This window comes from Chaetodon trifascialis, chromosome 10 (assembly GCF_039877785.1).
Source record: "Chaetodon trifascialis isolate fChaTrf1 chromosome 10, fChaTrf1.hap1, whole genome shotgun sequence".
NCBI lineage: Eukaryota > Metazoa > Chordata > Actinopteri > Chaetodontiformes > Chaetodontidae > Chaetodon > Chaetodon trifascialis.
The window spans coordinates 8,325,720-8,353,718 of NC_092065.1; the positions used below are offsets into that span (position 1 = coordinate 8,325,720).

The 27,999-nt window shown below is 43.5% G+C and overlaps 2 protein-coding genes across 2 annotated transcripts; one reads left to right on the forward strand and one right to left on the reverse strand.

The window, feature by feature from the left end:
* The first annotated feature begins 566 nt into the window (after positions 1–566).
* Positions 567–22,667, forward strand: camk1db (calcium/calmodulin-dependent protein kinase 1Db). The gene is made up of 11 exons (XM_070971912.1): positions 567–1,224; positions 11,179–11,310; positions 12,511–12,585; positions 15,308–15,446; positions 15,818–15,944; positions 16,187–16,262; positions 17,703–17,815; positions 18,769–18,847; positions 19,581–19,668; positions 19,881–20,043; positions 20,698–22,667. Exons 1-11 carry the CDS (start codon positions 1,130–1,132, stop codon positions 20,847–20,849), a joined length of 1,239 nt encoding a protein of 412 aa, XP_070828013.1. The 5' UTR covers positions 567–1,129; the 3' UTR covers positions 20,850–22,667.
* ucmab (upper zone of growth plate and cartilage matrix associated b) lies at positions 21,671–27,550 on the reverse strand. Its single transcript, XM_070971913.1, has 5 exons — positions 27,421–27,550; positions 27,207–27,269; positions 27,021–27,116; positions 23,913–24,011; positions 21,671–23,817 (listed from the first exon to the last, which is right to left on the reverse strand). Exons 1-5 carry the CDS (start codon positions 27,476–27,478, stop codon positions 23,720–23,722), a joined length of 414 nt encoding a protein of 137 aa, XP_070828014.1. The 5' UTR covers positions 27,479–27,550; the 3' UTR covers positions 21,671–23,719.
* Between the last annotated feature and the right edge of the window lie 449 nt (positions 27,551–27,999).

The following is a 27,999-nucleotide window of genomic DNA, read 5'->3' on the forward strand; positions in this document are numbered from 1 at the left end:
TCTTCCTGCATCCATTTTCTTCGTATTTGCACTTCATCCTGTTTCTGAATTTGACTCATAGGCAAATGTTTTGTTATCTGTTTCTATGCTGTTTTCTCTCTCTCTCTCTCTCTCTCTCTCTCTCTTTTTTTTAATTTATTTTTTGCTGTGTTTCCTCTGTACATACAACATTTACTGCCCGTCTGTCGGGTCTGAGGAGGATTCCCTCTGCTCTTTCTGACTTTTTCCTACTTTTCTAAGATAAAAAAATCGATTTACCCATTTCCAGTGTTCAATTCTACACATTTCATCCCAGATTTGATGCAATTTGTCACAAACACGGCAACAAACACACAAAACATGCAGAAAGTGGAGGGGGCGCTAAGGGTTACCTGCAGCGCACGGCCCCCCTCCTTCCTCCCAGCTACGCCCCTGCCCTTAAATTTCCCATGAAATGAAAACATCTGTTTGTGCAACAAGCAACCACAAAACTTGCCCTAAGTGTGAACATGCACAAACACACCCTGACACCGTGGAGCCCAGCGGAGTTCGCGCCGGGCCGCTGGTTTGGTGCAATGCGAACACTTAAATCGCTCGTTGTGCTCGCTGTCAGATGGATAGGCGGGAGCAGCAGCCTCCCACTCCTCCCATCGCTATAACAACCACAGGGCGCTCGGTGTGACTCGGTGGCACAGCGGCTCGGATGCGACTGAAGTGTCATCCTCCTGCAAGCAGCCCGACCGGAGCGCACCGCATCGCCGCCTCACACTGACTGAATCCCGCCCGGTGAGGAGGAGGAGGTGGAGGAGGAGGAGAGCCTGTGTTCCCCCGTCACAGTGATCTGAACAGTGGGGAAGCTCAGTGTCGGGATCCGCTACGTCAAACAGATTAGTCAAATAACCTCTCAGGGTAGGACATACCCCCCCTCCCCCCTCCCCTCCCCTTCTTGGGCTCGCCTGGCTGCATGCATGGGCTGAGGAAGCGAGATAGTCTGCGCTGACAAATAGCTAGGAAGCCCTTGGCGAAATACAGAAGTGCAATACTTTTCTTTTCTTTTTTGGCTTGGTGAGACGACTGTGGTGATCCTCCGGCGGCGGCTCCTCTCTTCCTCCCCTCACCCGCCTCCCCTGCCCTCCCACCCCGGTGCGAAATGGCGAAAGAAAACGGCGAGTCCAGCGATGGATCTTGGAAAAAGCACGTCGATGATATCAAGAAGATGTTTGACTTCAAGGAAGTCCTTGGGACGTGAGTAACGAGACAACACAGCCTCGCAGGCGACGAGAAACTTTGCAGCCAGTTGTGTAAATGAGCGTCAGACAACAATGGCACATTGTAGCGTTTGAACGGAAATGAAAAGCGACTGACAGCTGTTGAATATTCGCCGAATTCACCGAGAATCGTGACAGACAGACAGACAGACAGACAGACAGACAGACAGACAGACAGGGTCCTTTGAACTTAGAGCCGCCTGAAAGAGACATTTCTTATATCCAGTCAGAACCAGCATCAGTAAATTGTTCAGGGAGTGGAAATAAGACCTCAGCGCGTGAAGTCAGACACGCGTGATGCCCCCTCGTTATGTCACAGTTCATTCAGAAAGTGCTGCAGCATGTTTTTGTGCCTCACACGGATCAGATCAGATCAGATCAGATCAGATCAGATCAGATGAGATGAGGAGCGTGTACGTGCGGGCCACCATTTATTTGGGCTCTTTTTGTCCAACATAACAACTCTGACAAAGACAGCAGGGCCTATTTGCATACACAAATGATGAAACGGGCTCCCAAATTGAGCGACCATCTGTGATGACTTTGTGTTCTCATGCTCAGCCTCTCTCTTCTTCAAACAGTGGAGCAGATTTCAGCAGAGGAACATTATGTCTGGGTTTTACAGACTGATACTTGTTTGCACAGTGGAGACTTTGTGAGAACTGTCCTGCAGCCCGGCTTCCTTTGGCTCGTTCTCGTGGTTTAGGGTCCACTTTGGTTGAAGTGACTCTCTTGGCCTTGGACCGCAGCGCAGACGAATTCCAGAGTTTATTTTGGTCCGCTGTTAGTGCTGCTTGACTTCATGGCTTTTCTTCTTTGAATAAGTTATGCTGCGGGAAGAGAGCCTAAGTGTTCCCCTGAATGGAAGACCTAAAGGGAAACTGGTCAAAGAGAGGTCGTCCTTTTATGACAGACCAAGTCTCAGGCGGTCTTGTGATGGATCGCTTGATGCTATCACACATTTAACAGAGTATGTTTCTCATTTTCCTGCTGGTCTTTGTCTCCTTAAGACTGGAACGTCCATTGACTGAGAGGAATTGAATGCGGTGATGTTTCCTGTGTCGAGGAAGGAGTCTCCCCGGGGAAATGTGTTTGTTTTTCTAATTTGGACTCACAAACTGGTGTCAAGCTGAGCAGAAATGGCCTCTAGTCAGTGTGGTTGCAGCTCTGCTGGGGAGCTGGTCATTCATAGATGGTAAAACAGACGCGCTGTGGTTTGCTGTTACTCACAACCTCATCTGGTTTAAACTTAGAGTAATCTTCTCGGCCGTCTTCATCACCTTCTCATTTAGCGAAACGCTGCTGCTCGGCATGACCGCAGACCTGATTTTCCTGAGGACTGCCATCATAAAATTGTCATACGGATTGGTGATTCACTTCACACTGCACTTCAGCTGGTGTACTAAACAGTCAGACGCTCCTACCTGGAGGCTGTTCTGATTTCCCTAAGGCTTTCATTTATGTGTGAAGAGCCTCTGAATAACGGCAGTGAATCATCGAGATTTACTGTCCACACAATGGCCAGGTTGGAAGAACACACATCCCTCGCCCACGACCCAGTGCACATCTCCGGGGTCGGTTTGTCACAGTTCGGCCCTTCTGTTACACATAATACAGCTTGAAGTCGTCCTGATTAACATTGAGTAAGTCCCATTTACTAGTTCCTGTGTTTCTTAATCAGTGAGTGCCTTGTTGCAGCGCAGCGGGGTTCACAACAGGCCGCCCGGGGCTAGAAAAGCCCAGCAGCCCTTCAGCTTTGCTTGAGGATTAAAAATGAAGGGGGCAGGGACTGTTTTTCAGAGGACGAGACGCAGATTATCCTCCTCCTCTTCCTCTTTCTGCTGCTCCACCTTTGAACTGCAGTATCCTTGTCAGGTTTCCCCATCAGGGTCCGAGGGGGAACATCCCTCTGCAAATGTGCCAGTCAGACTCCACATACTGGCAGTGGATGTACTCTTACTCAAGTACTGTCCTTTAGTGCATTTTAAATGTTTTTCCAGAGTATTTTCATGATATATTTCTACTCCACAACATGCCAATAAAAAGTGATGTATTGTCAGAAATTATAGTATTAAATTAAGCTTCACCTCCACCAGCCACAACAATAAAATTGTGAATAATAATAGCATGTTGTGTATTTTAACTGCATTTTACTGATTTTATTGATGCATTGTACACTTCAGCGATGCTTCATGTTGTTGATACTTCTGTGTTTTAACTTGCAACAGAGTATTTTTCTATTGTGGTATTGCTGCTTTTACTTTGGTGTGAGCTGCTGCACACCTCAGCAGTCACATCTGTGAGATAAACATGACTGTGAGAGGGTCAGTGGTTCAGGCGATGTTATTGTTCAGTTAAACTGGCAGATGATACTTGGCTTTCTGAAACAGTAGGTTGTGTAAACTTAAAGATAAAGTGCACATCAGTGTGAACATCATACAGAAATGGAAGATTTGATCTCAGCTACAGCTGGAGGCCAGAATGTGTGTGGCTGATTAGATATTGATAGGAGGTTGGAAGGAGGAAGCCTGCGGTGGTGTCAGTAAGGCCGTACGTCTTTCCTTGCAGTAGCTGTTGTGAGCTAATGAGATCTTCGCCACTGAAGCCAGTCGTCCTTCCTCGCCGCCACTTGCCTTGCGGCTAATTCCAGACCCTTAAGCTGCTGATACTCTGTGGAAGCAAATTAAGTAACCCGACCACAAGCACCTTCAGAGATCCCAGTGGGGTCTGTGCTGTACATGTGCAGCAGCTTGTTACTCACAGTGGAGTGTTGAGATGTTCGTCTGAGATGCTGATGACGTAACAGGGAACTGTTCCAGTACCAGCTTTCCCAAAATTAAATTCTACTTCACTGTATGTGGCCCGAGTTAGCATCATTTTTATGTATGAGGCAAGGGTTCGTGGCCAAAACTGGATCTGCTTAAAACGGTCAGTGTGGCTGTGGATAATCATATGGATGATGATTGATTGATGTGGCTATTGGATCGGTGCGGCCGTGCTGATATTGAGTTAAGGAATCCTTATCAGAAATGTTAGTTTATGTTGTGCTCATTTAGGAAAAAGAAAATTGCCTGGTGTGTTGTTATATATCCACTTAAACTCTCAGATATCTCTATCCAGTATGAAATGGGTTTACATCATGCTCCCCTCAGGTGAATAACTTGAAGAAAGCACATTTATTCATTTAAATGTCATGTTGCTTTCCAGCTGCATCCCTCCTAAGTGCTTTGTCATGTATTTCCAGAATCCCGCTCTCTGAGACTTGATGGCTAAAGTTCCCCTCTATTAGCTGCCACTGCCGGACCAAACGAAGCGTAGGGACACATCTTTACAATTCTCCTTTCCAACAAACAGGAAAATCACCTTTTCTGAGTCCAACGTTAATGAATAAACAGGCCTCTGCAGCAGATATTAAACTGACCCTGGCTCTGACAAAGCCGTCCCCGTCCCTGATGCATTAAAGTGACTGCCTCCATGCATTGATCATTTCCTGAAACACAGCTTGTGGAGAGACTTGTTGAGTGAAAATGGCAGCTAGGCAACTAGGATGATGGAAATCTTTTCTTTGAAGAAGACGCTACCAACCACTCCCCACCACCACCATTATCATCCTCAGCTACATTCACTGTGGGAGGAGACACTTTGTCATTGACAGTAACGATGTGCAGTGAAATAATTCACAGAGAACATGCGTCGTATGTTTTATGCACAGTCATTTTCTGAGCTTTCATCTATATTCATATCCCTCTCGCCACATTGAATGCCGACAGAGCCACAGTGTGCTATCCTCTGCACTCAGAGAGCTGAAGTGTACCAAACTGCCTTGTATCAGAGCACAGGAGGCGGTAATCGCCCTTATTAAAATAATTCAGCTTCTCTCTGACAGCCTGCTCTATGGCTTCAGACAGGCTTCTGCCCAACATTTCCCTCGAGCGATACATATTTTTTCCTTTTTAGTTGTTTATGAGCAGCATTAGCTCTTATCAGGCTGTAAACTGACCATCTTTCTCTGTTTGATCAGCAGTGGGGTGAACACAAAGAGCAAATTCCTGGAAAGCAGCCTCAATGGTTTCCAGATTCAGTCGCTGGGACTGTGAGAGCTGCTGGATTTCATTCCAGTCATATTATTGGAGTAGATTTAACTCTGCAGCACCAGATCAATGCTATTTACTACCTGAAAAGACAGAAAACCAGTTTTGGCTGGTCTGCCACCAAGGGCCACAGATGAAAACCACGTGAAATAATCACATCGGCTCTGTGCAGTGGTGGATAGTAACTCAAATATTATTTTGAGGTATTTGTACAGTACTTTGAGTGCTACCAGTTTATGCAACTTGTGCTTTGTTTGCCACAGCATTTATTTTAAAGAACTACAAGATGTCTTACTGAGGATTATACTCATTATTGATTAATCTGCCATTGAGTTTTCTCAATTAAAGGGATGGTTTGGATTTTTTGAAGCGGGGTTGTATGAGCTACTTATCCATCGTCACTGTGTTATCTACTGTAGATGGCGGTCAGCACGCCTCCAGTTTGGAGAAGCAGCAGGAGTACCAGTGTGGGAAGCTGAGCAATGGACTGCTGTGGACCGCGTCAGCAACAAAACGCATATTAGCCACCTCAAAAGACCCACCTGATAAGCAACGCTCCATACACTACATTGTGACAACTCTGCGTTTGCAGTGGTCATTTCTCCAGAGAGCATTATGAAAAACACCCCCAAATAAGCCAGATAGACACTTAGTGAGGAGCGCTGCTGTACCCACCCAGCAGGTCAGATGGTCTTAAATACCAACAAATGAATTAAAAGACTTACCAAACAACCTTTACCCTTCCCCTCCATCTGCATAAATTCCTCCTCTTTACACTCTGGATTAAAACACCATCATCTTGCCTGCACAGTGAACAGCATTTGTTATTGTTGTCATAATCAGTCATTTTAGTTTTATTGCATTTGAAGTGTCTTCCATAAACCACTGAAACTTTGACCCAAACAGCTGATCTGCAGCATAATACAGTGCACAGCATGCATAGGAATACAGAAGTACCACGGTGGAGAGGAATATAGTGCCGAAGGAAAGAGCTGTCTGATGGCAACATAAAGCAGTGTAAATATTTTAAATGTAGCGTACACTTAGTCTGATATTGGGCCTTTTTTAGGTGGATAAATGTGGTTTACAGCTGACCCCATCCACAGTACTACAATACTTAGCTTCCTACACCGGTACTTCTGCTGCTTCTCCAGACAGGGGTCATGCTGACTGCCATATACTGCAGGTAATACACTCACTGTGGCTAAGTACCTCATAACGCCCTGCTTCAAAAAAAAAAAAAAAAAAAAATCCCTTTGAGTCTATAAAATGTCAGAAAATGGACTTGGGGACATCTTTGAAATGTTTGATTTGAAAGAAAGGTGGAATTTTTACAGATTTAAGATCAGTTTAGAAAGTACGATACATCTGATACATTCTAGATTAATTTACCCAATTTTATGCAAAGTATTTAAAATTAGCTCCACCTCAACCAGCTCCAGCTTTAAAATGCTGCTTAACTGCTGTTGAACCACTAATATTTGTGAATCCGAGATACTTTTCTTTAGATATTTTGCACATAATAAGGTTTTGAATGGAAGACCTTTTTTGTTTGTATGTTATAAATTGGCTGGGCTGATAATGCAATATAATATATTATGTGTCATTAATAATGTTAATAATAATCCAATTTTATTATTTAGCATTAGCCAAGCTATAATGGAGTGTTTTTACATTGTTGTACATCTTCTTAATTAAAGTATCTTAATACTTCTTCCACCACTGCCCTCATAATTTACAGCAGCTTTACAGCAAACGTATAAACCTGGTCCAAGAGCGGGGAGGCCGGTGTATGACCAGAATAATAATGCACACTGCAGAGAGTGCTGCCTGCAAGTTAGAAGCAGGTCGTTTGTCCCGTGGACGTTATAATTTACAAAACTCTGAGTCGACAGAGTAGCATATCACAGCTGAGCAGATGGTGGTGTGAGGTTAAAAATAACAAGTGTTTTGTGTAACTGTAAAAATATCTCTATATCTTATAATATAAACACTTTACATCAAGGTTCACATATTCAAAATTAACTAGTTGTTTATGAGCATAAGTATTAGTAGCACACTGGTTCTTTATTTATAACACATGACCATATTTTACTACTACTAGGCCACTAACTGAGAGTTTTCCATCAATAACCTTCTAAATACTGCTTCTATCTATAGCTTCATAACCCTAACCCTTCATGACCCTAACCCCGACAATTAGGCATTAATAGGTGCTTCATGTAATATAAAGTGTAGCCAAAAAAATAATATATAAAAATATCAGAATCATTGTACGGATGATTAGGAGAATCAGCGAAGGTCTCAAATGTTCAGTATCTGTCTGCTTCTAGATTTACTCTATACTTCTGTTGGCTCGCCCCTCGTTATGATTCCTTCACAAACACCGTACATCGCTTTTCTGTGCATTTTCTGACGGCATAGATTATGTCACCTGTCATATTTCTGGTTAAAGCTGTGATTGCGCCGTGACTTTGAACACAGTAGGTTACACCGTCGGTAGCTCTACCTGGATTATCAAGTCCTGACTTTTCCATCCCATATGTTGCGTAACGGGCCGCTGTAATGCATCTTACACAAGATGATTCAGAGTGATTACTCAGCAGCACCACAAAACACCGCCTGTGAATGTCAATAGGCCAGCCTTTGTCGTCGAGACCCCAGCCTCCCTCCATCAAAACCAACTCCCTCCATCAATACTGCCCTGAATTTCATAATCGGCAGGCACGGCCAGCTGAGGTCGCAGCCTGAAAAAGTTCTCAGGATGGTTGTTCGCATTTGCATCTGCAGCATCAGCCGCGGGCTTCACACAGAAAGCAGCCCACATTCACATTTCACATTAGTCAGCCGGTTTGGCTTGGCCGTCCTGTACATCGCGTGGTGGTGGCGGTGTGTGACTGCAGACTGTCACACACGCAGCTCTTTCTGTCATCCAAGAGCCGTGAAGAGGGAGCTCTGTGGCTCCGGGAAGAACTTAATATTCAGTTATTATTATTCAAGCGAGTGAGTCAGCGTGCTGACTTGATTGTGCTGTCTGTGACACCGGGTCAGAAACATTCTGCAGCTATACAAACATATTTATCTTGCGTAATAGATTGAGAAGAGCTTCAGCAAAGAGTCCAATTTAGATAGAGCTCTTTTCATCACTTAATGCTGCACCAGATCACATCTAGGATTATTAGTGGACATGAATTTGGTATGCTGGTCGTCTCATAAGTTAACCATTATTTTGATTAATCTGCTAATTTTTGTCTTGATTCCACCAATGAAATATTAAAGCGCAGTGAAGAATTCTCCTCGCAGCCACAGCAACGTGCCGTCTTCAGATTTCTTTATTAGTCCCAAAAAATATTTCATTTACTGTCATTTGTCTGTTAAAGATAAAGAAAGATTCCTACATTTGAAGAGCTGCAACCTGCAAATGTTTGCTCGACTGAGACGATGAATCACTTATCAAAATAGCTGCTGATTAATGTTCCTTTGATTGACTAATGGTTTCAGAGTTTTGTGTGGTTGTTGTGGATGGGTTGCTGTATCTTTGTGTGTATGCATATATGTGTAGACACGGCATGTGGGCAGAAGCATCACCATATGCATATCTGTAGCAGACATTGCACCTTTTCTTTCCTGTGAATTACGACTGAATAGACTGAATTCTCTCAGAGCTTGCAACGCAGCTTGTCGTGCCTCATGCACCGACAGAGCGAGGAAAGTCACAGGCTTGGATTCTGTCATGTTGTCATTCACAGGAAGTGATGTCGCTGCTTGTCAATGTGGTGAGCAGGGGGACAGAAATGGCGCTATGCTTTTCTAACCACCCTCTCAGTGAGTTCACGGGTTTCCTGTGGTTTTCATCATTGTGTGTCTCCTGCTGCAGAAAGCGTGCTCCGAAACTCTGCAAGAGAGTCGCTCGACAGGCTCGGCGTGCTGATGGGGAATTTTGTACTTCTCCTAATGTCCACACAGCTGTGGAAACCGGTCGCATGCGCTGAATAGAAATGATGCTCATTGTCCTCACGGCAACAGCTGCGGTGGGAAGATAGTGCTGTAACAGGCCAGCAAGTGGTGCACCAGCTCCCTCACTTACACAAGCCCTTGGATCTGCATATTGTCCCACATCATGTGTCAGAATGAGGTCAAAGTCAGAAGGACGTAAGCTCCGAGGCCTCTCACTTCTGTTTGTTTGCAGTGAGTGTGTTCCACCTCATCACACCTGGGGCCGGGCTCTGTGACCAGGTAGTGTGTTTGTGCAGTCTGTGTTGATGTGGCTTGGACTCACCCCCCCCCCCCCCCCCCCCCACACACCCCGTGCAATGGTGGAGTGAGGGATTAGCGTGGATTTGATGGCCTCGGTGGGACTTAGTGCAGTGAGCGCTGCTGAGTTTAGAGCCTGCTGGGAGGAACTGATTACACTTTGAGAACATTAACGGACCTTTTGATGCCGGCTGCCTTCCCTTTTGTAGATCACTTCAAGTGTTTCTCTCTATGCCAGTTTTGCGTTTGTATAACTGATAACAATCCAGTTAGACACTTATTCCAGCAATTAAAGCTCATGTCAGAAAGGGAGGAAACAAGTGCAGGAGGCATTTTGGGCCATTTTTCCTATTGACATAACATTACTAAACAGATGATGAAAATGCCTGGGTTAGAAGTTGATTGCTCTTTTAGTACATTAGCACTGGGCTAAATCACAGATAGATTCATGGCACAGGATAAATATTTCTCTAGATACTTTTGGCTGTGAGCAAGAAAGAGATTTCTTCTGGCATCTGCTCTGGAAAGAGCCACTGGACTGCAGTTTTCAGTGAATAAACTGTGTGTGTGGACAAACTGTCCTCGTTCCCAAGGCTGCAATGTGCCTTTGAGATGTAATCTATTACATGCGATATGTCACTGAAAGGCCCTGTTGCTGTACAAGTATTGTGTTGGCCATGTCAGCCCACTCATTTAGCTTCAATACAGCAATAAAAATGAAGTAGCCAAAACAAGAACAGCAGTTCTGCAGGAAAAAGGGAACATGCAGAGAGTAAAAAACCAAGAGAGCTGTAGTGGAGAATATAGGTGGAGAACTACACCTGGCTTTGAAAGCAGAAGAGTTGATGCAGGGTGAACAGGGGTAGGACAGCAGTTCTGCAAAAACATGGAAAATTTCAGCATTGTAGGCTCAGTTTACTGCTCTATGTCTGCTTTCATCAGAGCCACACGTCCATAAGTGAATCGAGGATTGTTGTAGTCCTTTAGATCACATCACTTGTTTCGGTCCGGTGAACGTGACCCAGAGAGTTTCCAATCAACAATCACCCTTTTTTTTTAACATCTTCACATCAAACCCTGGTCACGGTGCATGGAGGGAGAAGGTGCCTGTGAAGGTGTGTGATGAAAACAAGAGGGGGGAGGAAAGCAATCATGCTGCCTGCTCAGCGAGATTTATTAAGGTGGACTGACTGACTGTGGTATCATGGCAACTGGTACAGATTGCTTGAGCAAATATTCCCTTAATTCCCTATTTGTTTTTAAAGGCTCTCTCATGTATGGAGGCAGATGGCCCGAGGAAGACACGCTATCTGCTGTCCTAAATGGGTGTTTTTTAGAGGTTTTAAAAGTGTTTGCCATGCTTTTGGCGGCGCACGGATACCGAGCGTAAGCCAACACAGAAAGCTGTCGGCCATAGTCGGGGACTTTGCCAGTTCTCAGTAAATATTCACAATATGCTGTTTGTGTACTCTGGCCTGTCTGCCTCTGAGTGCCCTCCGTCCACTCACACACGATAGGCTTTCTGTGTCAATATTGCCCGAGCGCATATAAAGCAGGCCTAACATGTTTCTCTTTCTGTCTCGCAGCGGCGCGTTTTCTGAAGTGGTGATGGCTGAGGAGAAGGCCACAGGAAAGATGGTCGCAATCAAGTGCATCCCGAAAAAAGCGCTGAAGGGGAAGGAGATGAGCATTGAAAATGAAATCGCCGTGCTGAGGAGGTAGGCGCTGCATGACGAGGCCGTGGGGGAGTTTGCAGAGGAAGGACGCCACTTCAAGAAGGGGTCACCAGCTCGCGGCGTCCTCGGGGAAGCGTCTGCGTGTCTCTCTCCACTCTGAGTAATGACTCAGAGTTGGGATGCCGGCTCAGTTTATTTAACAGTCATTGTCAGACTTAAGTGACTTCCTTGTCGAATCCCATCTTATCCACCATTTTGAGTCTTCACAGTGTACACACACACACACACACACACACACACACACACACGCACACACACACACACACACACACAGGGTATGATAGGATTGCACTGACACCAGGTGACACTCCATCCTCCTCCAGGGCCTGATGGGTAATAATTCCCCAGAGGAGCTCAGTTATCAGTCACTCTTGAAGTGATCACACCAGCTGTTGGGTGTCGTTGCCTGGTTACAGTTGCTATCCTTTGACTTCCCCTGCTCTCTCTCTCTCTCTCTCTCTCTCTCTCTCTCTCTCTCTCTCTCTCTCTCTCTCTCTCTCTCTCTCTCTCTCTCTCTCTCTCTCTGTCTTGGTTGCTCACCTGCGTTTCTCCCTCTCTTCATACTCCTTTCTTGGCTTTGTTTGTCTAACAGCTCTCAAACTGAACCTCATTTTCGTGCTGGACTTAGAGAGGAAGTTGTGAAGGTTGTTTGCTCCTTTGAGACTCTCCCCGCCTCCTCCTCCTCCTCCTCCTCCTCCCCCACCTTTCCTTTTCAGCCACCTGCCCTTGTGAGCACGCTGTCATATGCATTTCTCCTTGCAGAGGTTTTCTTTTTAATATTAAAGCCTTGCTGGTTGGTTGCCTGGACACAGCCTCCCGGCGTCGTGATCCATCCTATATTATTTTCTTCAGGTGCTCCTGCTTATGGGGTTTGCCGCTTCATGACTCACTGATTAGCATCCTCGAAGAATCCCCCTGCTCTCCGTCTCACACAAAAGGTTTTCTCCCTTGTGTGAAGCGTTTACTTCTGCCGGGTTCATTTTTGACAAGCGTGAACATACACATGTCTACACACACACATACAGGCAAAGTGCTGCCACAGAAAGCAAAAATCATTCTGTATCTGTTGGCAGGGCATCATTTTAACAAAAGAAAAGGCTAATTGCTCCTCATTAGTGGCCTGTGCTGAAATGAACACAGGCTGACAGCACACAAAGTGAATTTTCTGCTCTTCCTCTCCAGGATAAAGCATGAGAATATCGTGGCTCTGGAGGACATCTACGAGAGCTCAAACCACCTGTACCTCATAATGCAGCTGTAAGTACATCAACCCACCACATCGTTTGGTAGGGTCAGCTCTTTGTCTCCCATTTGATATGTCATTTTGATAATGTGTTGTGTCTTTTGCTTGAATAAGCGTCTGCAGTGTCCTTGGAAGATGAGAAAGATATGCAGATGATAGAGTTAAGAAATATGCTTATCTGAGGGTCAGATGACAAGACTGATACCACTCATATAGATACAACACTGTCAGTTAGCTTAGCTTAGCTTAGTATAAAGACTGGAAACAAGGGGAAACAGCTAGCCTGTCTTTTTTTGTTTATTCCATGCAAAAACTTAAGTGTAAAAACAAGTTGTAGTTTTATGGGACGTCATATGCTGGACTAACCTAACCTCAGAAGGTCACTTGAAATCCCTTACAGCTGTTCTGGAGGTATTTCCAGGATCCTCACAGACTCTCATAACTGTCTGCATCCATCCACTGCAAAAGATTTTGAACCTGTTTCCAAATCTGTGACTTAGTTTCCTGTCCATGTAGCCAGACATTACATATGTGCATTTTTATGACACAAGGAACATATAAATGTCAGGGCTGCATGATATATCATGTCATCATCGACAGGACACACGATGGCAAGTAAGGCAGTCTTGGCCATTTTACAGTACGTGGTACAACATAGTAAAGGCATTCATAGCAAGCAGCCAGGCTAAAAACAAGGCTTACCTAGTCTGTTGCAGGCCACATGTTGGGTGTTGTCATGGCTCAAAAAGTGATATCCATAGAGAGGTCCCTTTTCTCAGAAGCGAGTCTGCAGATTAACTCCTTAGAAATGATCTGTCTGGAGTGAATTGGGAGGATAATTGAGTGACATTCAAGTGAGTCACAAAGATTTTCATCAGTAAGATCAGTTTTTTGGCATTTTATACCTTTTATTATACAGTGACAGTGGAGAGGGAGAGATAGAGAGGGGTAGACATGCAACGAAGGTCGCCGGCTTGAATCGGGCTGGTTTTGACCATGTGTCCATTTGGCATGTGTTGCAACACTTTGGCAACAGAGACACTCTTTTATTTTGATTTTAAACATACACTTTTAACTTTTAACCAACATCAAGATGAGAAGCTGCTGCTGATGAGAATACACACACTCAGAGGCCGCCTTATTCAGCTTATTTTTTACTTTTTAACAAGTCAAACAAATGCACACAATAAACATAAAGCACCAAGTATCATTACACAAAATAGCAGAAAGAAAAACAAGGGATTCACATCCAGGTCTCTCAAAGTAGTCCAAAGCCCCCAACCAGCAGCCAAATTAGCACAACAAGAGTCTACCCCTTCTGCCAAGAGGATCAAGGGTTAAAGAAAAGCACGCATAGGTGGGGTTAGGTCTGATCAGACTGTCAAAAACGGTTTCCACGCCTTCAGGAAATGGTTTTCTGACCTCCTTTTGCTTAAATGAACTTGTTCCATCTTCACAGTAGAAAGCATTTCAAAGAGCCACCTCTTGAAACATGGAGACGATGCAGAGTTCCAGCTCAGAAATATTATCATTTTTAGCTGCAGCCACGCTTGTTGGAAGGAAAGGCCTGTGTCCTATCAGAACAACCAAATATTGTCAGATTACAGTCTGGCTGAATGTCTGCCAATTAAATATATTATAGTACTGGACAGTTGCAGAATAAGTGTGACAGTGATCCCTCAGCAGTACGACTTCATACCTTCTGTGCAGATGGATTGTCGTACAAAATCACTCTAATGGTTTTAGAATGATTTCTAAATAGAGCTTTTCAGGTCATCTGCTGAAAACACTTTCTGTATTTTTTCATATCGCAATGTCTGTTTTTTCCAGCCCTAATAAACCTATTTCGGCTGACAGTAACATCAAATACAGAGAATTGTCTGTGAAAACCACAACTTGTTGTGACACTTTGGTTTTGGCACTGATTAAACACACTGATAAACAGTTTTTATTTAAGCACAGCGGCATTTATTGATCATACAAGCATGAGAGAGGTGTGATTCTTTGCAAGAAAGGGAGTGTATCATTTCCTGCAAACTCTTAGCTGTTGATTCGACTTAATGGTCATTTTTGTGTTATTTATCTTTGCAAATATCTTCTTAAATGTATTTCAGTCAGTGTTTGTGGAGGTGTACGTGTGACAACTGTTCCTCTGAGCCATACCGTTTTCCTGTGAGAGATACTCGTCATCATGATTTCAGAGGCCTTTCCCCTTTCCACTTAATTTCACAGTGTTTGTGACTAATGCACCTGCAATTTAGGTGGCGATTATCTGCCCTCATTGTACCTCTGCAAGGTGCATAATGTTGCTTTGAAGTCTCACTTATAAAAACATTCATTGCCAGTCGTCTGAAAGCAGGCGCATACTCATGATTGATGCTCAACTTAATATGAGTCACTTGTTGTGTCATTGCAATTTTAGGTAGCTGAGAAGAACTGCTGGTACATCAGCTGCAAATACTGCAAAGTTACATAACATGAAAAAGTCTCAAAAATCGCAGTGACATATGAGAAATACTGGAAAGATGCATTAGGAAAAATGAAGTGTGTTAGCAGCACTGACTGATTTTAACTAAAGCATTAAAGTGACAATTACATTTATGGTCAGCCCATGTAGGTCAACCTGACATCTACACATGGCAAACACTCATCAGCCAATCGCCAATTTGTTTTTACACTGAATCCGTCACTTGTGATTAGACGCTGATATTACAATGACCGTGTGTGTGCTGACAGGGTGTCTGGGGGTGAGCTGTTTGACCGCATCGTGGAGAAAGGCTTTTACACAGAGATGGATGCCAGTCGGCTCATTCGGCAGGTTCTGGATGCGGTCAACTATCTGCACTCCATGGGCATAGTGCACAGAGACCTGAAGGTACAGCAGTATTTACTGTTCAGTCAGAAATAGTTCCTTACAGCATCATCTGCCTCTGTTGTTGAAGAGACCTCTTTAGTCTTACTGAGAGGGGAAATCCCTGCTATTTAACCCATGTGGGGGCTATTGCATGAGTGCTTGCGGGGGATCACCCACAGAGGTTAAATGTCAGAGATTTTCCTTCTCTGCAAAACTGATGGAGCCTCTACGATAAGCTGTAGAACTCTTCCCAACTCCTGAATAACAAATCCAGGGGATTTTGTTTCATGTTTTGTCTGATATCTTACTGTCTGGACGACTGGAATTAATATACACAGACAGTATATAAGGTCATATGAACACACATTTTGACTCTATCCTTTCATTTCCAGCCCGAGAACCTGCTGTATTTCAGTCCCTGTGATGAATCAAAGATCATGATCAGTGACTTTGGCTTGTCAAAGATGGAGGGAACGGGTGACGTGATGGCCACCGCCTGTGGGACTCCAGGATACGTGGGTGAGGATGACCTCTGAGCTCTGGTGGAAACTTCCTCTGAGATAATTAGATCCACTAGTTGGCTAAACATGATCTAATCTAATCTGCCAGCAGCCACAGGATAACTTTAGCCATCTGCTACAGGCAGACATTCACATTCTCCAGCCTCTGTTTCATGGTGAAGGGTCGAAAACTGTTTGCATTGTTCCACCAGATGAATATTAAAAAAATTATTTTTAAATATTATTATTTCATTCTTCCAGCTCCTGAGGTTTTAGCACAGAAGCCCTACAGCAAAGCTGTGGACTGCTGGTCTATTGGGGTCATCGCTTATATTCTGTAAGTGCTCACTTTTGAATATAAACAAGGTCATTAAGTTAAGCTTATTTTGTGTGTTTAATAGCTTGACCTTTTAAATGTATTTTCTAAAGCTTTATTTAAACAGGAAGTCCTCATTCAGATCAGAAACCACCAAGAAAACCTCACTCACACAGATTACAGATGCCTTCGTCAACTGGCCAACAAACATCGTTCAAACAACCTAAAACAAAGAACAAGATTAGAATCGAACAATAAATGAGTCCACAGCTATGCTAGCTGTTCTGTGAGACATTAGGTGCTTTGAAATAAGCTAAATTGCTAGCATGCTAACATACTCATGATAACAATGCTAACATGTTTAGCAGGTGCCATCATCTTGTCCCAAACACATACTACATACTGATTATAAGTCAGTTTTTAGTATGAACATATTTTGATGTCTGTTTGTAAAGTTTAGCTGGCTGTGACATTACGAAGTCAGAGTTTATTATCAACTGACATCGCACATATTGCATCATTTCCTGTTTGTATAAAATGGTTAAGTGTGTCTGATATTTTTGTATAGTAACTGCTAAAACACTATACCATGATGCTTAATGTGAATGTGAATACCTGTTCCAAATTTCGAGGTAGGTTAAAAAACAAAACTAAATTTTATGGTAGCTTGATGAAAAGTCAAACAATCATCAACTTCAGTAGGATTCATCCCCTGGGGGCGATGAGTGTCTACACAAAATTTAATTGGATTCGTTCAGTTGTTAAGATATTTCAGTCTAGGCCGACATAATCATCTCCAGAGCCACACTTCAGGCTTAGTAAGTAAAATATGTAAAAACATCAGAAGATTCATATAGAAGATGACTTGTTTAGCTGTTGAGTTTTTTTAGTTGCGTTTAGCTGTTGGAGAGTCAAGTCTGAGAGATGCTGACAGCTACTGTTCCTATTTGACAGAGCCTGTAAAGCTTTCGCTGGAAAGCTGCCAAACTAATTAAGTGGTGTCGCTCGTTAGCAGAGAGAAAATCCCTGGTGTTGTTATCCATTCGTTAGTTGTGATGAATTTTAAGGTAATTAGATGAAAGAGTTTCTAATGCCGTCACAAATGAGGCTTCTGCATGGTTTTTGTTATAGACTCATTTATACTCTTTCATAATCAAGATTATGGCTTAAATAACCTCATGAATTTATGTTGTAGATTTACAGTTTGCGTGTCCATCTTTTTTCCATATCATATGAAAATGGACTGTTTTTATCCCATTTTTGCCCTCGTAGTATTCATGTAATGTCTATAATCCCTCTGAACCGTCTCCTGTTGCATGCTATATGAAAAATCAAACCGCCACTGAATGAGATTAGGCCACAGCAAATCCTTTTAGATTTGGGTTAAAGTTTCTAGCGTCAGCTGGATAGCAGCACTCACACAGACTCTTGTTATGTAATCATCCATCTTCATCTTCTCAGGCTTTGCGGTTACCCTCCTTTCTATGACGAGAATGATTCGAAGCTCTTTGAGCAGATTCTCAAGGCAGACTATGAGTTTGACGCGCCCTACTGGGATGACATATCAGACTCCGGTGAGCTATGACGTATTTGTTTGTGTGTGTGTTCACTGTGCTTTTTGTTGTTGTTGTTGTTAAATAAATGATAACGCTTTATTTTAGTTGCCCATAGTTTTTCTAATAAATAACTTACTAGTTTTACTATTTTGGGGTCTTGGCACACATTTAATCCTTTATTTTATACTTATACAACACCTTTTACATCTTCCTAACGAATATATGATAATGAGGTGAGCATGTTATCTATATCCAGAGCAGTGATTGGTCAATGGTGTGTGTGTTTGAGAGAAAGCTTGTGTGTTAAAGTAGTGGTGAATAGCTCACGCTAATCAGAAGTTCACAGTCACACCATTGACTCTGTAAGTTTTTATCAGCCAGTGAGCACAGTGTTATCAGCTGTACAGTTTAAAGCAAAAATATAGAGCTTTAAATTTCTACCATTATTTGAGTGCACCATTTTTCATGTGTTCAGTTATATTTATAACGCATCTGATAGCCCTTTGCTGCCTTTCATTGGTTGTCGTGGTCCAGAGAATTTCTGGGAAGGATCCTCAAAAGAACAGTATGTTATTGGTAGATTTTCAGTTAACAATTGAAGCATAACTCAGAGAGTCTTTCTGATATTACATTAATATTTTCTTGGCTTTAAATAGATTTCTGTCATTTTTTTACAGTCATAGAAGATAACTGTCTTTTCATGGAAATTCTCTTCTTCTGGAAATTGGCCTACTGTAATTTTTGGTTCCACCTTAAAAACTGAAATATGGGATCTGGCATTTAGCATGTGTCCTGCCACTGAACATTGTCTCTATTTTCTCTGTAATTAGTTTATTACCAAATAGCTCTTTCCAGAAATTAGGGATTTTTTTTAAGAAATTGCAGGACCAGAAAAAAGATTAAAGTCCTTCGTTGCGGGAGAACATGTTCTCAGCTGGACGTGTTCTTGACCTTTTCAATTCCCTCCGCAGCCAAAGACTTCATCAGCTGCCTAATGGAGAAGGACCCAGAGAAGAGATTCACATGTGACCAGGCTCTTCAGCACCCATGGTGAGAAACTAACCGCCGCCACACTGTGCCTCAACCAGACAATCACAGGGAACCACACATCTCGGTGCGATTAAACAGCAGTATGACGCAGATTGCCAGGCTTACGCATTTGTCATGGAGAGCATGTCCTCCCACGGTCATCTGTCGCCATGGCTCCGAGCCGCGAACCTACCTCTGCTCGGCACCGCCAGCCCTCAGAGAGAAATCTGCTGAATAAATGGCTGCCAATTAGTGGCTGGCGTCTTGAAGGATGCTTGAAGAATGTGGAAGCTTTAATGAACAATTAGGATGTCTTCCCAGGCTTGAGCGGGAGCTAACGAGAGCGAGCTAGCGTGGGCTGCTGTCTCCAGCTGAGGTGGCCAATATGAATAGGTCTGTTAGCCGGTAATGGGCCTGTTGGGTCCTGGGCAGGTGGTCGCTCTGATTCAAATATGTGGTTTGTGACACCGGTAACAGGCATCATAACAGAGAGAAATGGCTTTCATTGGCAAGGTTTCATACAGAGATATTGTGATGAATGTGACAGAAAGTGATACAGTGTGTGAGCGCCTGCAAAAAACATCAACCCATCGATCAAAGATAAATAAATAAGAGATCTGAGCAAATAGAAGACAGCATGAAGACGATCCCCATGGGACTACACCCCATGGAATATAAATGGGTTGGGTGATGTTGCGTTGTATGTGTGAATTGTAATTTACATGATCTAAAAGTACTTGACTTTAATTTTCAGGATTGCAGGAGACACTGCTCTCTGCAAGAACATACATGAATCAGTCAGTCGACAGATGCGGAAAAACTTCGCCAAAAGCAAATGGAGGGTGAGCATATGAGACTTCACCTCTCTCAGTTCTCACATATTACAAAACACACACACACACACACACACACACACACACACACACACACACACACACACACACACACACACACCGTATTCTCCATCTTTTTGAAGAGCAGAAACACACAGTGATTTGTGTTTCTCCAGGGATCTGCCTCTGGTTTCACTTTGGTTTCCACCCTGTCTTCACAGCAAGCCTTTAATGCGACGGCTGTGATCCGCCACATGAGGCGCCTGCAGCTGGGCACCAGCTTTGGCAGCAACATTCACAACTCCAACTCTGTGTCCAGCCCTCAGAGCCGTGCTCCAGCCAAGAGCCAGTCTGTGGACTGCACCCCGCTGTCCCTGAAGGACTGTGAGTGACACTTCAGATGCTCTCGCAAACCTGTCCAACCCCCCCCCCCCCCCCCAAAATCTCTATTATCTGCGCTCCCAGTGTGTTCATTAGCTTCCTTTGTAGTGCCAAAGTATAATAATAATGATAATAAACTATCTGTATAGCAGCATTCATACAGGAATTGCAGCAAGTGAGTGCTTTACAGAGGAAAGACAGAATGGACATAAAAACAGATAAATAAATGGAAAATAAGATGGAGAACAAAACCCACGTGATAATAAAGATGAAAGCAGAAATAAACACATACAAGACACACATCCTCTGTGTGACAGACCTCTATTCTTGGCCAAAACCTATTAAAAAACACATAACTGAGTCACACATGTTCACACAAGGCCACTGTAGTTTATTGCGAGTCAGACACTCACTCGAGCGTCAAAGGAGTGTTAATCCACGGCTGCATTGTCAGTTTCATGATGTTACAGAAAGGCGTAGACTTCCCTAACTGAGCATCTGAAAGGCTGAAAAACTTACTGGGCCCTTAACACATTGTTGTTGTTTTTTTTCATGGGATTCATTGAAACATTTCCAGACGTATCCTTTAACTTCTATTTCTCCTAAGCTTACTTAATGACATGCAGCTCTTTGCTGAAACTGTGTTATCTCCCACAGGCCCCCCAATAGCTCCTTTGTCCTCTGCTGTGAAAGTGTACAATCAGGACTCTGACGTCCAGTCTCCGGTACGAGAGGAGCCATCAGTGGTGGCCGAGCCCTCGCGGCCACGACCCTCCACCGTTACGGTCATCCACACTGGGACTAAATGACGCCAGGTTCCGCGGGAGGTGAGCTGGGAGACCACAGAGCTTTGAGACGGGATGAAACCATCCCAGTCCTCTGATTCGACGTCGTCGCCCAGTTTGCCCATCCCGCAACCTCCCATCTGTTTCTGCCAAACCACGGGAGGAATTTGAGGAGCGTTGGCTCAGCTCCATTTACCACGGCTCAGCACGGCACCGCGCTGCTCCCCTTCCCACTGTCATATAGACCTGGAAGCACAGAGGGGAAGATGCTCACCAGAAGTTGTGGAAGCCATGTTCAGCCTGGATCATGGTGGTCTGGCAGACAAACAAGCAGCTGGGTCTGGAAGTGCCACACTAAAGGGAACTCTTTATGGAAGCTGCTATCACTTTGGACTGTGAGCGTCTGGAGATAAGCACGCTCCGCTGTATGCCTTGTGTAAATATCCTGCCTGGAGCCGTTGAGTGGAGTCATGTTATGCAAGTGAAATTTAAGCTTCAAGTAAATAATTGTGGCATCATCTGCACTCTGAACTTCTTGTCGTTTTGACAGCTCTTGTTAATTTGCTTTGGTATTTGCTCCAATGGCTCGCCAGGGTAATAACGCCCGACAGTGTGACAGTATGTGTTATCTCTTTGCTTTAAAGTGTGTGAAACATGAGCAGGACAGTGCGCTTCAATCACGGCTGTGATCACTGAGTGGGCCGGTGCATTGCACTAATGTATTGGATTATTTATTTTCTTACAATATATTCAGACTTTTTTTGTAAGAATATCAATCGCAGAAATGTGTAAATGTGTTATTAGATTGGATTGAGAAGTTATTGAATGATACAGACACAGTATGTAATAGTTGTTAATTGCTGTTTTATTTGATTGATTCATTTTGATGTGACTGTGAAGTCCTCCTCAACCACAGGAGGGCGACCACGTGTTGTTGCTGTGTGACCACTTCTCAGGGATGTGCTCTAACATGAAGCTAACCAAACCCCCTCTCAGAGTGATCACACACTGCTGAGGGTGAAATAGTTAAAAAGTGAAAAAACCTCCAAATGCTGCATGTTATTCTAATGTGCCATTGGGAGAGTTTGACAGATGCTTTCCTTCTTTAAATCCATCATTATTGTCTGTATGAGTGATAAAACTCATACTGATTGGATTGTTTTCCCTTTAAAGACCTTTAATCATATTTGGATTTAAAGTAAGCGTTTGTCAGTGAAGTGTGCATCATGTCTGCAGTAAGAAATGAATGCAAATGTATCTCGGTTGCTCCCATCGCAGAACCGTCAAATCAGCAGCATGCAGTTCAGTAGTTGTATTATCGCGCTCTGCTTCCGCTCACGAAGCGGCTGGTCTGAAAACAGCTCACTCACTCTGTGTTTAATCACTGTGCTTTCATACCAGCCTGTTGAATTTAGCAGAAAGACTTTCTCCTTCTCTCTCCCACTCGCTCTCTGCAGACTGTCTCACAGAGAAGAGAAGGGATCTGTCTTTGTATTTTCTCTGTGGTACTTCTATTTAATTTTCAATTGAATGGGGAAAAAAATGAACACTCTAACAGAACATGCCCGATGTGGAGGGCTTTGCCATCTTGAATTATCTGAAAATGTTGTGGTGAATATTGACTTTGAGCTTTTACTTACTGTAAATACAAATCTCAACAACAGTTAGCTTGGGTCTTGAGTGTTTATTTTTGTCTTCCCTATATTTTTGCCCCCAATAAGATTTACAGAAATCTAAATATGAAGCATTGGAAGCCCCTCGGCATGCATGTATTACATATTGTTGCAGAAATGTGCTTTGGAGTTGTAGAGATTCGTGTATTAAAAAAGAGGATTGTTTGCACGTGTCGTCGCTTCTTTGACAGGGAGTAGACGTCAAGTTACTTACAGTTTATACACATTTCTTACAGTAAAAAGATGTTACTGAATACAGATTGTTACATGATTATGTTAGAAGATTTAAGTAATGCCATCACAAGTGAGTAAAAATACAGTAAGTATAAGATATATGAGTAAATACAGTATATTCACACTTATGCTTCTGGTCATATGTTATAAAATCATTGCACATCTGTTAAACCCAGGAGACCCTGAACCCAACATCGCTCTACCAGCTCGATAATTCAAGACATTTCCAAACTTCAGAGAATTTAGTTATAAACATGATTTTGAACTGATGCATGACTGTTTGGACTCTCAGATACCTCAGCTGTTAAATGCAATGGATTTTCACCAGCTCTGTATCTGTGACTGGGTTTTTTTTTTTATAAACACCGCTCCTCCATAATCTGAAATTACTCTGAAATTTCTTCTTCTGTCCACTAAAATAGTAAATCACATATGTATCTTCGTTTATTTTTTACTGTTGGACAAATCAAGTGATTTAAATGAGTCCGCTTGGGTTTTGGGAAACAGATTTTTCACTGTTTTCTTTTTGTTAGCTGCAGCCTTAAAAGAAAAGGATATATATTTGTTCTTTTATAGCCCATAACATACAAAGCATATAATATTTTCTTATTCTGTGTAGTAACAATGTTTTCGAATTATTTCTGTTTGGTGTCACATTCATTAAATGTGCAGGCTTAGCTTGTGGCAAAGGGTAAAGCCGCCACCTCAGCACCTTCCTACATTTTGGGTTTTAATGAGAAAAGACAAAAACTTTCATGAAAAAAAAAAAGAAAGAAAGTTTGCTATCATTACTTTTACACAAAAGTGGTGGGATCTCCAAACAAATAAAGCCAGTGTCAACAACATAAGCATTTAAAACAAGCTGAGATGTCTAAAAATCTCATTCTGTGCCTGATGTCTCGTGCATCGCTGTCCAGGTCTGAGGAGAAAAGCCTCAGTGTGTTTCCTTAAAGGTCAGCTCGCAGCGTCGCCTCCCTCCTCTCAGTCTCAGATGGAGTGACGGTTGTACTCTTGGGGAGGATGCATCCCGTCGTAGTGAAACTCCCTCCACTGCTCCGTGCTCTCTCTGGTCCTCTCGTCTTGTTCTGGACAGATAAAGACAGTTTTAGTGGATGAATGAGCCGGTTTGAGTGAATGAACTCATCCCGCACAGCTTCATCAGATATCGGTGTTTGCATACCATCGTGCTCCTCCTCAGCGTAGCTCTCAAACTCGTTCCTCTTCTCCTCGTGAAACTCTCTCTTTCGTTCGTCTGCAGCCAGAATCTGCCTCTGCTCAGCTGCAAGCGCAGAGCGGGATGATGATGAATTAAATGAGTGTGCAATGATAAACATCTTTGATTCAGTCGTTTATTGTCATATTAAGCAGCTGAGGATGATACATAGCCAGGATATAACACAGCTGTGTGATAAAGAGACTGACTGAAATACCCTGGGACACCAGGAGCTGTAAGAAAGTCACTGATTTGGATAATGTTACGGTCTCATCACAAAAACACAATGGATTCTTGTATTTGTTCGTTTTTGCATTTCTTAGTTTGTTTGAGCACTAATGACACACCACTTTTTACAGACAAGAGCTGTGTGTAAAACTAAAAAAACGGGAGAAAAATTTACACAAAAACATGTTTTAAAAAGATGAAAACATTACATAAAAATAACTAATGCTCCTATAAAAATAACCTAAAGTTATACAACATGCAGTTCAGTCTGGAGAACTACATCAGACTTTTGCTCAATAGTGTTTTGGACTCTGGATCCTCTGCTTTTCTGCCAGTTAAGAATAAGTTAACTCTTAATATGCTCTACCAAAAGGTTTAGAAGATCGTCAATATGGCCGTCTGGAAATAAACCACATCAACTTAAAGGAGCCACGGTTTCAGTTCAAAGCTGGCCTGCAAGTATAGACACACAAACACCCAAGACAACCTCAAAAATACCACAGATCTGAATCACTGTGTCTGAGCAAAAGCTGCTTTCTGTGACCTCCATAAAGCTGGTGTTTGTGGTGAAGCTGTGATTCACAGAAGCTGCTTGTATCCACACAACAACACAAAACCTGGACCCCCAAGTGATGGAAGGAAGTCTAATGAGTCATGTCTCCCTGTTTTTACATCATCCAGAAAGATATATGTGGGTAGAAAGCAGAAATCAATCATTTCAAGCCTGTCTTGATACAAAACCAGGACGTCCAGATGTACATTGAAGTGACTGGTTCAGCTACTGGTTGCTACGCTTGTTCTACCCTTCATAATTCAATTCTAACGTAAGTAATGGAGGACAAAATCTGCACTCCTGCCTCCATCCAAAAACACATTCTTGAATTCACTAGAAGCTAATATGAGACTTCAGCAGTCTGATTTGGATCTGGTTCCAAGATGGTGCATTACACATACAGAGCAGTGAAGCCAAGGATTTCAGACAGCCGGGATTACGTGACGGGACTGGACATTTGAAGAAGACCAGAACACATTAAAGTGCTCGTCTGTCTCGTGTGGGCAAGCTACTGTCAGTGAAACTCATACATGGACTGCAGTAACTTTAGAAAGAGCCATCAGCTGAGATAGGAGAGGTTTGGGATAGCCATGCTAACCTTTCCGACGTCAGGTCACAACCTTTGAACTTTCACCAGGATTCCCAGCACAGGCCTGAACACGAGCTGGAACTCAAGTCACTTAGTTTTAAATTACAAGGTTTGTGATTTACCGATGAGCTGCAGAGATGAAAACACATTTGACAGGATGAGAATCGAGAGGAACTGCCTGCTGTTTTTTGGTTTTCTCTCCCTTTCGAGCAGTGCACAGCAGGTTAATCATCCCTCATTTCCTTCACCTGATGCATCGCAGCAGACCTGCTTCTTCCACAGAGACCTCAAATAGCAGCATTCGTTCAAGGTCTGATGTCTGTGTGTTTACCTAAAAACCTGTGCATCAGCTTATCCACCTACAGAAACAGCTAGTACATCTATCACATATTTTCTTTTGCAAGATTTCATTGACCTGCGAGTGAGATGTTGCGCTTTTGTGTCATTTTACAGCAGGAGAGGGTTTTCAAAGTGAGCACAATTTATCAGCCTCACTTCTTTCACTTGGTTTTTCTCTGACCTCTCTCTGCCGTGTGTCGACACATTCCACATTCAGCTCCTGACCGCTCACCCACTCGCTCGTCCATCTCAGTCTTTTCACTGTTTTACTGCTTTGTGTTCATTTCATCCACACAGTGTCTTGTTGTTGTTACACACACACAGACCCACAGCGTGTTACACAACTCCATTTCAGAGCGGCAGCAGTCTCAGTGTGGGCTCTCACCTTCCTGTTGGCAGAGCTGTGCATAACAGTGCCGTTAAATCACTCGAGAATGTCAAACATTGTACAGTATGTGAATTTTCACAACACTTGTGAGGAAAATATCCACTGATGCACTCTGAGGTGAGTGTGTGTGAGCTCCATGCTGCCCTGTGACTCCTGCTGCAGCCTCCAGCAGAGTGTGACCAGACAGGTCTGAGTCTGGTCTCTGGTCAGGCCTGGATCAGAAAACTGTTAACGGCTGCTGGTCGCCACGGTCATAAAAACCCCCCCTCAGGCTGTCATTAACATGTTTGCTCCCTGTCAATACAAACAGCCTAAAAGAACAAGCTGTTTCCACCACAGTAAAGTGTCTCTTTATGCTCCAGATGGAAACAAGAACAAGTCTTATCTCCATCATTTCATGTAGAATTCAAGTGCTTAACAAACCTTTGGCAGCAGTACTTCTTAGCTTATTGATCAATGCTTTATCGATGTCTGGTGTATCGGCTAATGTTTGTCTTTATTGAGAGCCCGTTGTGCTTGAAAAGGAGTGTTTCATTCAGGCCAATCACATCTGAGAAATTTTTCTCCAACCAAATGTCCCTTTGCTGACATGAGTGCAGCAGTCTGCCGTATCCTGTCTCTCTTGGAGAGAGTTACACACATTTCTCAGAAATTCCTCAAATATTTAAACCTGTGCTGGATTTATCTCAGCTCTTTTGCAGATTTGCTTTTATGTTTATAATTGCTTAACAAGTTTTTGCACACCATTAAGTTTTAAAGAATTAAAGGATCAAAACCTCTTGACTGTGAGGACAACTAACAACTGGTGATCAACAGTGTACAGCATAATAACTTCCAGCATGAAACTAGTGTGAGAGTAATTCTGCTGCCAAAATGTCTTGGACAATAAGAAACAGATCCCAGCAATTACCACAAACAAACCCCACCTTGGCCGACCAGACCTCAGTCCAAACTCAGACAAACCCCGAGTGAACTCACCGTTAATCTCATCCTGGGACTTCACGCCCCGTCTGCTGCGTCTCCTGAAGAAGTTTGAGGCATCGGCCTCCTTCATGAAGATCCTTCTCAGCGGACCTGCAGTGGAAGCAGGAGCAAGTTCAGCTCACAACATAAAGGGATGAGGAGAGCGCACGTGGAAGAGATGCAGCCGATGCAGCTCCTCACCTTGTGGGTCTTTGGCGCTGCCTGTGCTGCTGGGCACAGCTGCAGAGTCGGCCTCTGGAGACACTGGGTCAGAGGACAAAACATGAAGGCTCTAAATTAGAACAGTTGGCTCCCTTGCACACCTCCCCATGAAATACAAAGAAAACAAAGCGCTATCATTACTCTGCACCCTCCATAGACACTCCTGATATAAATTCTCCTGCATCAGACTCACAGGAAAGTGCAAGAAGCACAGCAAGGAGAGCCAGGAGGGATGCATACGTCCAGGACATCTTCAGCTCTGGGTCTGGATTGTTGAGAGATACGAGCAGTGAGGCAGACCAGGAGGGAGAGGTGACTAAGACGTATGTGAGAGGTGGGGTGGGAGTCTGGAGGAATATTGACTGCTCCTCAAAGGAGAGGGAGGGAGTGGCTGTGCAGATCTGATAAGAGGCTCAATCCAACAGACAGCAGAGAGGGTTTCGAGTGACAGGAAGGTGTTGAGGATGATAGCTATTATGCACCTCATACCACTCATCTTTCATTGGACTTCAGTTCATATCATGGGTCCGTGAGGGTCCATTTCTTCAGTCATAGAGGAGAAAACTCAAAGGGCTCACTATAGAAATAATGGATATGCACCACTTGCCTGGTTAACACCTGCACATATCAGAGAAAAGATGGATGACAGACAACAAAAACATTGATGAGTCTGGAGAAAAGTGCCAGAAAACAACTGAGGCCCAGAACTGGAGCTGCGGGTTTTTCTTGCCAAATGTCTCCTTTGCAGATGCAGCTGAATGAGGCCCCTCAA